Here is a 10,886-nt window from a genome sequence, read left to right as displayed (position 1 = left end):
TTAGTGAAGAAACAGTGCTGGGAGATGCTCATAGGAACAGAAAGCCCACAGGGAAACAAGAAGAAGGAGCAAGTCCCTTTTCTGTCCTCTAGACTTGTAGTCTAACTTCACCCTGTATATTGGCAAAGCCTAACAAACTCTAACAGGGAGCAGCTGGTAACACCAAAAGGTGCTTTGCAGGGACCCAGCTCCAGCATCACAGAGCAGGTATCATTTATATTATCAAATATAAAAATCACAGGTTGATCTGACTACAAACATTATACTTATAATGCACCCCCTCCACTCTGCCTCTACATGCAATCGATTTACTTTTTCAAAGCCATAAAAACAGTGTTCTAGCAACATACAGGTAGATTTTCAAAAACAAAAAGGCCTATCAATCATCAGACCATCTTAACACCATGACTTTTTTATTTTCACCTTTTCTGTTTTAGTCTTTCTTATAGGCAGATATAATTTTTCATTTATGACTGCAGCACCCCACACAACTGTCTCTGCTGTATCACTAGCCTGGTTGCCTGCTGTTACGGAGGTTGTTGTCACAAACCCTCATTGAATGAAATGCCATTTTCATATTGATTTCTCCTCTTTGATTCTTTGAACATCTGGATTGTATTCCTCAGGACCATTCTGGCTGCAAATGAGGGAAACTGCTCAAATCAGCTTAACCAAAAACAAATTGATGTGTGTGGCTGTGGTGCGGGGTGAAATTGACTGGCTTTGGTCCCTGGAAAGAATGCAGGAGTAACTCACAAAACTAGGACCTAAAACCAGGGGCCAAAAAGAGCCAGCGCTCTTCCTCTCTGTCCGTCCGTTGTGTGGCCCTCTCTCTACTTCTCTTTGGAGATTAGCCTCTTTCCTTCCTACTGCAGACAGGGTCTTCTTTACCTGGTAGGAACATGGCCACCAGCAGCCTCAGCCTAAGTGTAATAGAAAGAGCATCCAGGTAGCAATCTCAGGGAAGGTCGGTGATTGGCTCTGTTGGTTCACATGCCCATCCATTGGGCCAATCATCTTTTTAGGGCAACTATGAATTATATCATTGGCCAGGACTGGTAATATACCCATGCCTATGGCCAGGGTGGTTGCAGGGCTTAATATGTTATCAGATGAAGGGGAATGGGAAGGCTTCCTGGGAAGACAGAAAACAGCCACTAAGTCACTACACAGTGTTTGGAATTTTCACCATGGCAACACTTGGTAACCATTACTGCACATCTAGTTCTTCGTTTTAACAATTGCTTTGTGAAAAATTCCCAAGGATAGGGTTACTGCCATGGTGCTTGCCAGAGCACTAGAGCACGTTTGTGTTTTCAGTCAAAAAGTGTGTTCACATCCAATACCTTATGTGTGCCTCACCAAGAAATCCCAAGTGACAGAAAAGGAACCAGAGACACAGAGAAGTTGAGTGACAGATCCAGGGACGCACAGCAGATGAGGGCAGAAGTGAACCCAGAGCCCTGGCTTTCTGACTCCCATTCCAACACTCTGCCCCTAAAACATCACAGTGAGAGGTTAGACTAATGGGGAGATTGTTAAAGCCCAGTGTCATCTCTGTCCAGTTATGGGACAGAGCTTCGTCTGCTGTCTTCCCCTCGGAGGAGCTGGGCCAGACCCCTTGAGCAAATAGGCTGGCAGCCCCTGCCTTCGGAGCCCGCTCGAGCTCTGATGGGGGATGTCCCTCCGCTGGACCTGGCGTCCTCCCAGTGGGCGCTGTCAGCACGCAGCTCCTCCAGGACACTGTGAAGATGCCTCAGTGTGAGCAGGAGCCTCTGATCTTGAATCTGCATCTCAGACTAGGAGACAGAAGGAGCCTGTGAGGGGATGGGCGGAGCCCTGGATGTTTCCCCATCAAGCCCCTTCCCTCGCTGTCTCATCAGAGACCAGCTCACTTGTGATTCGCACAACCTCACAGAAACCGTATCCACCAGTGCCTCAGTTCCTTGCTCTGCAAAGCAGAAAGCAAATTGCTTACTTTTCTAGGCTTTCATGAGGACTGAATGAATTTGCCCATGGGAAAATCCTTTCAAGGAGTCAGCGAGGTCAAAACTACTTTGATTACAATACTAAGATATTATTTTCCGATTTTTGCTTTCATTTTCTTATGAGCATACCATGGAGTTTTCCAGAAGCTAATGACACGTAATATCTCAACAGATTGAATGCAGGAGCAGCTATGAGAATCCAGCTGTGTTCTATTAAGACAGACATTAAAGCAATTTGCAACAATGTAAAATGGGGCTAAATATTTGCTTTGAAAAATATAGTTATTTTGAATAAGTAATGTTTTATTAACATATTATGAGTTTATTATTTTAGAATGCATTAGTAAATATATTAAAAATATGTCAGCTTTGGCTTCTAATTCAGTCAGTATTGTTATATATAACTCACATAAACAAAAGCTTTTTGGTGGCCTTAATAATTTTTGGGGGCATAAAGGGGTCCTAAGACCCAAAAGTTTGAGAACTGCTGCATTAAAACTATAGTATCATCTTCAGCCATCTCCATTCTTTCTCCCATTTTTCCCTGAGAATTTTTCCCCATACATTTTCCCTCTTTTTCTTTCTGTTTGTTTGTTTGTTTATTTATTTATTTATTTATTTATTTTTGAGGCAGGGTCTCACTCTGTTGCCCAGGCTGGAGTGCAGTGGTGTATTAACGGCTCACTGCAGCCTCGAGCTCCTGGGCTCAACTGATCCTCCCACCTCAGCCTGCCGAGTAGCTGGGACTCCAGGTGCACACCACCATGCCCGGCTACTTTTTGTATTTTTTGTAGAGGCAATGTCTTGCCATGTTGCCCAGGCTGATCTCAGACTCCTGGGCTCACGCGATCCTCCCAACTCAGCTCCCAAAGTTTGCTTTCTCTTTAAAAATGTTAAAATTCTATTTTCTGACTAAGTAATTCTTAACACATGATAGAAAATGTAAAAGCTACAAAAGGACATATATTTAAAAGTCTCTCCCACCCACCTCACTTTATCTCTCAACTCAAGCGTCCTTCCCCAGAGGCAGCCACCGCAAATGCTTCCGTTTTTCCTTCCGAAGGTGGTCGTGGCAACACATGGTTGGATATACAGATTCTCAGCCTCTCTCTTTCTCTGTCTCTCTTTGCAAGAGATACTTATGAACATTATTTCCCCGCTAAAAATAGTGTTTTCATTTTTGTGACAAGCTGATTACAAGTAAGAAGACCAAGTCTGCATCCTCTACTCAAGCATGAGTAACACTGCCAAGAGAATATGTAGCTAGAAAGAGAGACACGAGGCCAGGCACAGTGGCTCACACCTGTAATCCCAGCACTTTGAGAGGCCGAGGTGGGCAGATTGCCTGAGGTCAGGAGTTCAAGACCAGCCTGGCCAACATGGTGAAACCTGGTCTCTACTAAAAATACAAAAAAATTTGCCAGCCATGGTGGCATGCACCTGTAATCCCAGCTACTGGGGAGGCCGAGGCAGGGGAATCACTTGAACTCAGGAGGCGGAGGTTGTAGTGAGCCGAGATCATGCCACTACCCTCCAGCCTGGAGGTGACAGAGTGAGGCTCCATCTCAAAAAAAAAAAAAAAAAAAGGAAAGACATGAAGCAAAGGTGTAGTCGGCCTCCCTCAGAACACTGGGACAACTCAGGCTGCAGAACGAGTGGTCCTGGGCCCATTTTTTCCTAATTCCTCAGAAAACATTCACTCTGTGTTTTCTCGATTTCAGGGTTTTCCTCCTGCACGTATTTCTGGGTATGTGCCTATAAGACTACAGTGGGGTTCCCAGCACAGAGATGATGTTGAGGCATCCTGGCACCCACAGTTTCAGGGAGCATAAGGAAGACAGCTGCCCAGCGCTGGATGCCTGCTGACTGTGGGAAGCTGCAGTCCCTGCTGCTGGAATCCCCTGGTCCCATGAGAAGGCCTGCTGGGTCAGCCTTTCCTCTGGGGTGATGACAGGGTTGGGTCCAGGCTGGCCTGTTGCCTGGCAACCCAGAAAGGTCATTTTCGGACAATCCTGTCTGTCTCTCCCCAGAATGAGAGGTGTGTGTATTGAGAAACAAACCTCTTCTGAGGTTCCCTGAGCTGCCTCCTCTCTCCTGACTGGTGTTCCCCACACACTTGGGGGCACCCCTCTTTTTTCGGACTTGGAGAAAATACCATAATGAAAGGCATAAGCCTGGCTTCCCAAGCAGCAACCACAGGACCAAGTAACATAACACAGGTTCAGGAGAGTTAGCGCTCATGGGGGAGGCCCCTGCCAATGGGAAATGAGAGACAGGAACGAGCTGGGCAGATGAATTTCCTCTCGTTCTTTCTCCCCCAATGTGCAATTCCTTCTTCAAACCCTGCAGAGCATCTCAGCTGCTGAGACATCCACTGGGCCTCCTGAAGGCACCTTCTGAAGCCGTAGGCTGCTTGGTAATACAATGTTTGGCGTAATTGCCTGGCATAGCATTGGCCTCTGCTGCCACACCCTATGTTCCTCCCTATCACCACCCTGGGCTTGTACTTCCAAATAAAGTGCTAGTTTCTCAATCCTTGTCCAAGCCTCTGCTTTCTAGAGGACCCAGGCTAAGACACTGGGTGTGCGCATGTCCATCTGGGTCAGGGTTATAATAGCCAACACCATTGTGCCAAGTATTCATTAAGAGGATTACAAGCATCTCTTCAGTGAATCCTTACAATACCCGATAGGATATTAGTACTATTGTTATTCCCATTTTGTGATAAAGAAACTGAGGCTCAAAGAGATAAAGCCCCCGCTAGAGCCGCACAGCAGCAGAGCTGGGCACACACGGAGGACTCAGTGTCATTCTAAAACCTGTCTGGCCACCACCACACCCAGCGCCTCCTATGTAGGCCACGACCTACTTATCCCTGAACCTGAGATCACAATTGTGCATTGTGTGGTAGGTCCCAGAGGGGAGACTGCAGGGTCCATACCGTAGCCTGCAGCCTTTGCCCCAGGGGGGACCCGGGAAGGAAAACCGGAGATCCTTGGAAAATACATGGTCGGGGCATCAAGGAAAAGAAATGCAAAACCTTACCAGCTCCTTTCTCAGCCACTCCAAGGTCTGCCCAAGACTCGGGCTGGGCTCTTCCGCTGTTTTCATCTCAGTGTCCTTGAGAGTGACCTTGACACTGACCTCGTTCTGGGCCTGAGGGATCTTTGATTTGTACATTCCCCCAACTCCTTCAGACTGGCAGCAGGTTCTGGCCAAATCATTGAAGATGGAGTTAATGAGAGCAGGAAGTAGCTCACATTGAAAAATGTAATTTGGCTTTTTTTTTTTTTTTAAAGGGCTTTAGTGCTCTGAACAGTACAAGGAGGAAGGGAGGGAGACCATTAAGGGTCTGAGTACCTTGGTGCCTGCTGGTTCCAGAAGCCAAGAACATGTGATGCCAACAGGATCACAGAGAATGCAAAGCTTTAAATGGCAACAATAATGGTTATTATGAAAATAGGCACTCTTTTCTAAGGGTTTGCTTTGTGCTTTACGTATAAAGTATGTATATGTCTCATTTGGCATGTACCTCCACGGGTGTCCCAAGTCCCCATCCTTATTTACTTACCTATAGAGTCTAGATAAAGGAAATGCTCACTTTCCAAGTTCCCTTGTTTCTGGAATCCCCATGTGACCCATTTCCGGCAAGTGAGATCAAAGCAGCAATTTGCTATTAGGCTTCCTGAAAAACTTTCACCTTCCTAATAAAAGGGAAAATGTCACTGCTGCTTCCCTTTTACTCCTACTTTCTCCCCTTTCCTTCTGCCTTGAATGTGGATGTGATGTCTGGAGCTACAGTAACTGTCTTGCGACCGTAAGACAAAGCCTAAGAAAATCACAGAGCCATTAGAAATCATTGCACCCTCGACTCAGCAACAGCATCTATGAGACAACAGACCCCATTTCTAATGGGACACTCTGCTACTTGCAGGCAAACACAGTCCTGACACACCATTTATTCTTCCCATTGCTATAGGAAAGGGGTCCCGACCCAGACCCCAAGGGAGGGTTCTTGGATCTCATGCAAGAAAGAATTCAGGGGGAGTCCATACAGTAAAATGAAAGCAAGTTTATTAGGAAAGTAAAGGAATAAAAGAATGGCTACTCCACAGATAAAGCAGCCTTGAGGGCTGCTGGTTGCCCATTTTTATGGTTATTTTTTGATGATCTGCTAAACAAGGGGTAGATTATTCATGTCTCCCCATCTTAGACCATACAGGGTAACTTCCTGATGTTGCCATTGCATCTGTAACCTGTCATGGCGCTGGTGGGAGTGTAGCAGTGAGGATGACCAGAGGTGACTCTTGTGGCCATCTTAGTTTTGGTGAGATTTAGCTAGCTTCTTTACTGCAATTGTGTTATCAGCAAGGTCTTTATGACCTGTATCTTGTGCTGATCTTATCCTGTGACTTAGAATGCCTCAACCATCTGGGAATGCAGCGCAGTGGGTCTCAGCCTCATTTTACCCAGCCCCTATTCAAGATGGAGTTACTCTGGTTCAAATGCCACTGACATCATCACACTGTGAAGCAGGTATTCAATTCTCTCTTTCGCTAAACACTTATTGAATGTCTACTGTGTGCCGAGTTCTGCTCTAGACACTGGGGTTATCAACCAAAATCAGAGAAACAAAGGCCCTGCTTTCCTGGAGCTGACATCCTAGCAGTCATTGGAAACAAACAATCAAATTAATGCTATGATGAAAATACGTAGAATCTATTCTCACATAGGTCTTTTAAAATATAAATTTATTGGGCAGGTGCAGTGGCTCACGCCTGTAATCCCAGCACTTTGGGAGGCCGAGGTGGGCGGATCACCTGAGGCCAGGAGTTCAAGACCAGCCTGGCCAACATGGTGAAACTCCGTCTCTACTAAAAATACAAACATTAGCTGGGTGTGGTGGTGGGTGCCTGTAATTCCAGCTACTCGGGAGGCTGGAGCAGGAGAATTTCTTGAACCCAGGAGGCGGAGTTTGCAGTGAACTGAGACTGCAAATTTATATATATAAATTTATTCTATTCACATGCACTAGAAACCCAAACCAAGAATTCGCATAGTGACCCCAGATAAAGATGTGAAATGACTGGCAAAGCAAACTCAGCCCAGTTTAAGGAAACTTGCCCTCAATCTGGCTACACAAAATATCCTCAGATAGAGCTCCCTTGAAGATGAACTCATATAAGAACACACAAGGAAGCAATTTACCATAAATTAGAGTCAACAGACACCATTCACCCCCGTCCCCCAAGAACTTCAGATGAAGATAATTAAAACTATTTTGAGGCCAGGTATGGTGGCTCACACCTGTAACCTGAACATTTTGAGAGGCCAATGCAGGAGGACTGCTTGAGGCCAGGAGTTTGAGACCAGCCTGGGCAACATAGCAAGACCCCATATCTAAACAAAATAAAATACAATAATTAGCCAGGTGTGGTGGCATGTGCCTGCAGTACCAGCTTCTCAGGAGGCTGAGTCAGAAGGATTGCTTGAGCCCAAGAAGTCGAGGCTGTAGCGAGCTTTGATTGCACCACTGCACTCCACCCTTTCTCAAAAGAAAAGTATTTTGAAAAGAAGAGGCATACAAGAAGGAATCAAAATCATACAAAAAAAGAGACACTTTTTTTCTTTTTCTTTTTTTGAGAAGGAGTTTCACTCTTGTCACCCAGGCTGGAGTGCAATGGTGCAGTCTCGGCTCACTGCAGCCTCTGCCTCCCAGGTTCAAGCAATTCTCCTGCCTCAGCCTCTCAAGTAGCTGAAATTATAGGCACCTGCCACCACATCCAACTAATTTTTGTATTTTTAGTAGAGATGGGGTTTCACCATGTTGGCCAGGCTGATCTCAAACTCCTGACCTCAAGTGATCCACCTGCCTCAGCCTCCCAAAGTGCTGGGATTACAGGCATGAGCCACTGTGCCCGGCCAAAAGGGACACTTTTTAAGAGGCAGATTTGAAAAAGAATGCAATAGAATTTATAGAACTTAAAATTACAGTGTTTATAAATTAAAGAGAAAAGAGTGTATATTTATTGTAGCACCAGAAGACAGAGCTAGTGAGGTAGGAGATCAGCAAGACTTGTTCTCCCAGCACTGGTTACAATCCCAGTCACAACTCCACTGATCAAAACAGGATCTGTTCAAACAGGATGCCATGAAGTAAGCAGCCAAAACCAACTAAAATCGAGATGGCAATGAAAGCAACCTCTAGTTGCCCTCATTCCTCACGGAATCTTAATTATAATTCATTAGCATACTAAAAGACACTCCCATCGGTGCCATGACAGTTTACAAATGCCATGACAATACCTGAAACTTACCTTATATAGTTTCAAAGGGGAAGAACCCCAGTTTAGGGAATACCCCACCCCTTTTCTTGAAAATTTGTGAATAATCTACCCCTTATTTAGCATATAATGAAAAGTAGCTATTAATATAGTCAGCCAGCAATCCACGAATGCAACTGTGCTGATGGGGTAGGCCTGCTCTGTCTACGGAGCGGTCATTTCCTGTACTCTGTTGCTCTAATAAACGTGCTTTGCTTTCACTTTACTTTGTTGGCTCATTCTTGAATTCTTTCCTTTATGAAGCCAAGAACCTTCCCTGACTGAGCCCCAATTTTAGGGTTCACCTGCATCACTACAGCAGTAGCTGTACATCACTACCTCTGTACTCTACAGTGGATATAGGACAAAGGGAAGGAGACTGGGATTCAATAGGAGGAAGCTGTTGTTTAGAATTTTTCCAAGCAGTGGGTGCCCAGTCAATGGAGGGCAGAAGCATAGCCCAGATGATCAGAAGACTGGAGTAGGGGCTCTACTGGCTTCGAGATGGGACCTGGAGTTCCTTCCAAATGTAAGACTGACTAGGCAGGAAAAGGGATACTGTAAGAAGGAGCCAGGATATCTGGGTTCTAACTCCAGCTCTGCCAAACTGTCTGTGTGAACTGGGCCTCGTCTTTTCCCTCTTAGGCATAATGAGGTTCAAAACAGTTACTAAATCGAGTTGTAAGGAATGTCACATTTCTTATATCCTGGCGTTTACAGCTTGAGAATCATTCTGACTGCCACATGCAGACAAAATCTTATGTGCTATTTCTCGTAGTTCAGCTGTCACTTTTCAGAACCCAAGAGAATCAGAGAAACTCCTGCCTGCCACATTTACACCCCTTCTGAACACAAGGGACCAGAGATGATTCCTCCAAACAGGCCACCAGGCTTTATGTCACATGCCCTGTAATCATGGGCCAACTGCCTGGAGCAGAGATGAGTGCCCCAGCCCAAAGCAGCCATCTACAGACTGGACAGGACAGTGATCACTGGCTCATGGGTGACTGGTTTTTGAGGAGCTGCATTTTGGGTGGTGACCAGATGATCCAATCAGATCTTCTCTCAGACATGTTGAATTTGCCTCAGATTGGGAGGCTGGATTATCACAAGAACACTGTGTACCAAACCTCTCTAAAACTCCATACTTTCAAACAACCATCATTTATTATTGCTCATGTTTGCAGATCTGCAGCTCTGAGTCTGCTCCACAGATCTGTCCTTCTCCTGGACTCACAGGGCTGCTGGGGCTCATTCTCTTGGCAAAGGAGAAGAGAGCAAGTGGAACCATGGGAAGCCTCTTAAGGCTTACGCTCAGAACTGTCACACTGTGGCTTTTGCCATGTGCATTGGGCAAAGTTATTCACATGGCCAAGCCCAAAGCTAAGGGGCAAGGATGTACACTCCACTACAAAGAGATCCTGGCAAGTGTGTGGACTTAGGGAGGGATGAAGACGTGAGACCGACAATTCTGTGCCAGAAGACAGCACTGTGTGGAAGTGGGGCCACAGGCCTGGAGGTGCCCAGAGGGAAGGTGGCAAGTGCAGACCATGAAGTGGCAAGAGCGGGAGGCCGGAAGTATTGTTGGCTCGGTATCAGACAGATGTCATTGTGGCAGTCGGGGGACACACACAAAGAACTAGAGAGAAAGTGATCTCAGGGTAAGACTTGAAGGATGATTTAGGACAACCAGCATTCTTGATCTCCTACTCCAGACCAGGCATCATACTAAGTCCGTGACATGCATAACCTCATTTCATCTTTAAAACCTGATGACTGCAATTCCAAAACTGTGCACCGAGGCAGCCTGAGGCACTATAGAAAACTCACAGAGGCACTGCAATGTATCTAAAATTTTGAGGGAAACACAATGACATCTTTCAGATACTATGCCAACAATTATTATTATGTTGTTTGAAGCTAACTACCTAATAAACAACTGCTACACCTTCTGGGGGGCCTGGTACACTGTGAAAAGTTACTAAGATGCTAAGGGTGTCATGAATTGAGAAAGTTTGGGGACCTCTGCCTACGAGGTTGGTACCATCATTATCTGCATTTTGTAGACGATTACAGATAGATCCTATTATTCACAACTTATTACAGATGTGAAAACTGAGGCTCAGAGAGGTGTGGATTTCCCTAGGATCACTTCAGCCAATAAGTGACAGAACTGGATTTAGGACCCATCCTCCCTCACCTTCGTGGGGAGGGTCTTGCCTGTTTTCTTGAACTGGTGGAGACTCAAGCAGGGGCTCAGGCCAGGCCTAGGGTGTTCTCTGCCCTGCGCGGTAGTGGTGCTGACAGGAGCGCTTGGCAGTTAGAGTCTGGCACTCTGTCTTTGGCTTCCAGCGCTGACACCTAATTACCCTGGAAAGCCATTTCTTGTGGTTAACTTGTTTTGATGCATTTTCATTTATTTTTAATCCCACTCAGGATTCTGGCTCAGAGCACATTTTACTTCATGGGCTCAGAAAGGCTTGGCACATGAAGATGATATGAGGTGGAGCCAGAAGGCCTGCAAAGGGAAAGAACTTAAACCCCTGAGTGGGGAAAAATGTCACTAGCAAATACG

At 45.8% G+C, this 10,886-nt stretch overlaps 1 protein-coding gene across 1 annotated transcript; it reads right to left on the bottom strand.

Annotated features, from left to right (window-relative positions):
• Positions 1-347: 347 nt before the first annotated feature.
• Positions 348-5,225, bottom strand: C13H20orf202 (chromosome 13 C20orf202 homolog). The gene is made up of 2 exons (XM_003273451.3): positions 5,034-5,225; positions 348-1,799 (listed from the first exon to the last, which is right to left on the bottom strand). The coding sequence occupies exons 1-2, from the start codon at positions 5,166-5,168 to the stop codon at positions 1,566-1,568; spliced, it is 369 nt and encodes a 122-aa protein (XP_003273499.2). The 5' UTR covers positions 5,169-5,225; the 3' UTR covers positions 348-1,565.
• Positions 5,226-10,886: the final 5,661 nt, after the last annotated feature.

Source organism: Nomascus leucogenys, chromosome 13 (genome assembly GCF_006542625.1).
Source record: "Nomascus leucogenys isolate Asia chromosome 13, Asia_NLE_v1, whole genome shotgun sequence".
NCBI lineage: Eukaryota > Metazoa > Chordata > Mammalia > Primates > Hylobatidae > Nomascus > Nomascus leucogenys.
Note: the sequence above shows the minus strand (reverse complement) of the source record. Positions and strands in the feature narration are given on the sequence as shown.